General features: G+C 41.6%; 1 protein-coding gene across 1 annotated transcript; it reads right to left on the bottom strand.

Annotated features, from left to right (window-relative positions):
• Nucleotides 1–551: 551 nt before the first annotated feature.
• On the bottom strand, nt 552–3,656 carry glula (glutamate-ammonia ligase (glutamine synthase) a). Its single transcript, XM_015005689.2, has 7 exons — nt 3,522–3,656; nt 2,728–2,915; nt 2,470–2,631; nt 2,149–2,295; nt 1,947–2,074; nt 1,660–1,859; nt 552–1,563 (listed from the first exon to the last, which is right to left on the bottom strand). Exons 2-7 carry the CDS (start codon nt 2,891–2,893, stop codon nt 1,251–1,253), a joined length of 1,116 nt encoding a protein of 371 aa, XP_014861175.1. The 5' UTR covers nt 2,894–2,915; nt 3,522–3,656; the 3' UTR covers nt 552–1,250.
• Between the last annotated feature and the right edge of the window lie 1,369 nt (nt 3,657–5,025).

Below are 5,025 nucleotides of genomic sequence, written 5' to 3'. Positions count from 1 at the left end.
ACAGGGATATTGTCCTCAGGCCATTGCATTGAAAGAGCCTAATAACTATGAGTGCCTCACTATCCAGTTTCCACCCACGGGAGACGGAAGAAAAACAACCGTGAGAACAAAGCTGGCGTTGAACAGTTGGTTAGAAATGTGCCAAGCTGAGACCACAGAATGTTTTTGGCATATGGGAAGGTACTGTCTGCTAAACTGGACTTATGCTTTGGTGCATTTAATTTTGCTGTTCTGCGTTTAGCTTCTTATATGATCCTGCAGCATGGGATGTTTTAAGTGTTTTGGAAAATTGGAGCAGATATTCTGCAGACAAGCCTGTATCTCTCTAGATGGCTACTTGAAACCACACTTTTCCTTTTGTCTGTCATGTCCAACAGAATGGATGCTTCACTGTCAGCTTTGCTAAAAAAAAAAAAAAATTCTAAATCCTCTTTTAAAAAAAAAAAGTTAATCTTGTCTCACTTAACATATTTATGCAACACATCATTAAATCTTGCCATCCTCATGAGCAAATCCCAAAGACAATTTAATACAAGACTCAAACACACGTATTTGTGATAAAATAAATGTTTTAAATGTATCAATAAAAATCACCAGGTTCAGTAAACTTGATGTTTGACCAAATCAGGTGCATTACAATATATCGCAGTTAACAAAAGGATAAAACTCCTTGAGGAAACTTTACAAATGGCATTATGGAAAGAGCCACCACTTTATAACAACTCATGTCTGGGACATCTACAAGTGTACCATACAAGTTGACCAAAATGTGCCAGAATTTGAGGACAAACATCATTAATAAAAAAAAAAAAAAAAAAAAAAAAAACTTCTTAGAATGAGAACATTAGTAACATTGAGGACTGGATAGTCAGGTCAACACATTAACAGCACAAGAACTAGTCACATTTAATTTTACACAAGTTGTCCAGCCTTAGCTGCCCTACTCTGCAATGTCCTTGTGCTTTAGTCTCAGACAGACAAAGAGGGAATGATATGGCATGGGCTAAGAACAGTGTTACAAAAGTCAATCCCCGTTTAATGACACAAGGAGAGGTGTACCCTGACATCACCAGCTCACAACTACCAAGTATCTCATTACCTTGTTTCAAGTTGACCAGCCAACTTTAAACCATTAGCATTGTAAGTTAAAAATCATCTTAGTGGGAGAAAAAAAAAAAAAAAAATACAGTACTAGTATATTTTAAAGAAATTTGGGAGGGTGGTAAAAGTCAGTCTGGGAGTTGCAGGTTTTAGTAATCCGTCGGTTCCTCGCCCTCTTCATTCAGCAGACAAGTGCGGATCAGAGCCTCGGTCACGCCGTACGGATCACAGTTGGCTGACGGGCGTCGGTCTTCAAAGTAGCCCCTCTTCTCCTGGCCGACGCTGCGGGGAATGCGAATGCTGGCGCCACGGTTGGCCACGCCTGCGGAGAATTCATGAATGTTTGACGTTTCGTGGCGGCCAGTGAGGCGGCGGGCGTTGTCGAGACCCCCTTTAGGATCGTAGGCACGTATGTGGTACTCGTGACGCTTTCCAAGCTTCTCAATGGACTCTTCAATAGCTCTGAAAGCAGAACAGCAACATGAGTGTCGGATATAGCAAACAACTTTACAATTACTCTTAAAAAAAAAAAAGGTACAAATTGTCTTTGCAACTCACTTTAGCCCACCGTCTTCCCTCATTTCTTTTGTGCTGAAGTTTGTATGGCAGCCTGCGCCGTTCCAGTTTCCTGGGATGGGCTTGGGGTCGAACGATGCCACAACACCAAAGTCTTCGCAGACGCGGTGCAAGATGAAGCGCGCCACCCACAGATGATCGCCCATGTCAATCCCCTCACATGGTCCAACCTGAAACTCCCACTGAAACACACAAGCAAACAATCATTCCATAACCAAGTGGGAAAACCAAGACAAACGTCAAAGCACACATTGGGCTCATATTCATACCTGGGCAGGCATCACTTCTGCATTTGTTCCACAGATGTTGACTCCGGCATACAAACATGCTCTGTAATGAGCCTCTACAATATCTCTGCCATAGGCTTTGTCAGCTCCAACTCCACAGTAATATGGACCTACAAAGATAAAAAGTGTTAAGATATACAATGTTGCCTTCATGCAGACAGAACTAAGCAGACAACTTGCTCACCTTGTGGTCCAGGAAAACCGTTGGACGGCCAGCCGAAGGGATGTCCATCTGTGCCCAGTATGGTGTACTCCTGCTCCATGCCAAACCAGGGATGCTGGTCTGCCACCATCTCCATCACCTTCTTACATGTGATGCGAAGGTTGGTTTCTGCAGAAAGGAAATTTGGGTTGAGTAAATCATTCAACTTCAATATTCACACAATTCAAACAGCATTTACAGACTGAGTTGCTTAATGTTGGGTCCTCTAAATGTAAAAAAGAAAAAAAAGCTTTGTACAAGTCTTTATAAATACTTTTATGATTATTACACTGGCTTACTAACCAGCAGGTTTGCGGTTGTACTTCTGGACTTCACACAGGACCAGCTTGTTGGGATCTTTGCGGAACGGATCGCGAAACATGGCAGCAGGAATCAGATACATGTCGCTGTTGGAGCCTTCTGCCTGGTAGGTACTGGAGCCATCAAAGTTCCACTCAGGGAGATCTGCAAGAAAAACAAATAAGAGCAACTATTACACTTGGGGTCACTGGGTTCAATGTGTACAGCTGCTTCTATAGGTTCATGAGACCCGACACTTGCCTTCAATACTTTTGGGCTCAAAATCAAGAGTTCTTGTTTTGCACCGGAGCCCCTCTCCTGTTCCATCAACCCAAATGTACATGGCCTGGACTTTATCCCCCTGGGGGAGCTCCATGTACTGCTGCTTGATGGTTTTACTCAAGCTGGCGCTGGCGGACGTGGCCATCTTAACTGATACTATAACACACCTGAGAGTGCGAGGAGGAGAGAGTAAATATGTGAGATGGATCACATGTTGCGTAACTAGCTGGGCTTCGGGAGGAGGGGCGCAAAATCGCAAAAAGCAGCACCATTGTTATTTTGATTTTCTAGAAGGGGAGGTGGTGGGGGGGGGAGGGGTTGAAAAACATGTTGAGGATGTGGAAGGAAAAAAACAAACATTTCCAATTTTATTCGCGTGGTGAACAAAAGAAGGGGCTATTTTCTCACACGGATGCTGACTAATAAATTTAGGACGGAGACGAGAACAGCGCAAATAAGATAACTCGGAGAAAATCCATTTTAACTGTACTGCTATGCATCTTGTTGCTACCATCATGGTTACTATTGTTGACTGCAAGAGGGTGACATGATTACATCATTCCCTTCTTGCTTTAAATACTAACAAACATACAGTGGAAGTCTAAAACACCGAAACAGACCCAATAACCTCCGCTACAGCACAGAAAACAACAAGCTGAATGAAAACTACCGAAATAAAATATGTAACAATGAAGAGTCTGCCGCAGTTTTAACTTCCCAAGTCTGACTAATTAAACAAGACTGCCGAATAAGAGAAAAAGGTGTAAACATACCTGGAGAAACAAGAAAATTGAAATAAAAACTAAAGGACTTGCAGGTCCAATGTGTGGTTCGATGATGGTTCTTTAGTATCTCTCTCATTCTCCGGTACCGCTGCTAAAGATCGAGCTACTTTTATAAGAGCAGGAACTGGGACGCCTCACTTCTTTGATTGGTCGACTGGGCGGAGCGAGCTCGAGAGAGGAGGGCAAGCCGCTCCTTGATTGGACAGCCTCAAGGCTCCCTAGCAGCACCTGAGCTATTATCTCTCCTCAAGGAGTGAGCTCCCCTCTTATGAAGAAACTCAATCTAAAGGGATAAACTGAGAACAAAAAGATAAGTGTCTGGTATTCGGTGCTGAGGACAGATCGTGGAACAAAATGTCCAGCTGCAGGTTCAGTGCAGTCCACTTTAGGATTTGATGAATCCAAGGCGACACCGTGTGGCAGATATTAGTATGACAGCGTTTTGCTTTGTAATTAAAGGTTATATAATGAAAGCTATAGAAACTTACAGGTGCAATTAACTTTTTTATGACAAGAATATGAGAATAAAAAAAACATAAGATGAATTAATACATTCCTCTAAAAAAATATCTCTCATGTACTTTACGTTATCGTCTTGTATAGAGATGCACTGATTAGTGTTTTTCCCAAATGATACCAGTTTCTGGTTGTGTTTGAGGTCTGATTTTGACTTCTGCTTTATTTTTTTTATCTACGTAAAATGAAAGACATGCCTTGTAAGTACATTGATCGTCATCGTAATTTTGTGTCTTAATTAGAATACATGAAGTGCATGGTCTTGTATGGTGCATTCATTGACATCCAAAAGGTTTAACAATTCATACTGTATTTTTCTCACAAGACTTTATGATTTTCTGTGTGTGGAGATTTTTAACCATTCTGAAATGATTTATAGGTATTTATCTGTGCATAATAAGTACAGTAGCTGTTCACGTTTTCTTATAAACATGTGAAAATACAAACTCTCCACAAGGCAAACAGAATATTTTGTGAATTTATAAATGTTTTCAACACCTATCCCATTACATGTAGAAAGTGTCATTCCTCAAAGACAACAAACTGCGCCTTTTGGCTGCTTTATACTGTTTAATCCAGAGGTGTCCAAAGTCGGTCCTGGAGGGACGGCATCCTGCATGTTTTAGTTCTCTCCCTAGTGGTAGTAACAATCTCCTCAGCAAGTCAGTGTTCTGCTTAGGCCTTCTGATGAGCCATCATTTGATGCAGGTGTGTAAAACCAGGGAGAGAACTAAAACATGCAGGGTGCCGGCACTCGAGGACCGACTTTGGACACCCCTGGTTTAATCAGAAGTAAAGGATGTTAGATTTAAATGCAGGACACTGTTCCTTTAAAAACTTCAAACGGAAGATGGTCCTATTAGGAATCAAGAAGAAGCAGGTGTTAATGTTACCATGGACCAGGATGAGTAAAGAGACTTTACACACACATATTTTAGGTAAATACAAGTCATTTGTCATATGTTACTTAATTGCT

This window comes from Poecilia mexicana, unplaced genomic scaffold, assembly GCF_051168715.1.
Source record: "Poecilia mexicana isolate PSO_F unplaced genomic scaffold, ASM5116871v1 scaffold_17, whole genome shotgun sequence".
Classification (NCBI taxonomy): Eukaryota; Metazoa; Chordata; class Actinopteri; order Cyprinodontiformes; family Poeciliidae; genus Poecilia; species Poecilia mexicana.
The sequence above is the reverse complement of the archived record's forward strand: the minus strand, read 5'-3'. Positions and strand labels throughout refer to the sequence as shown.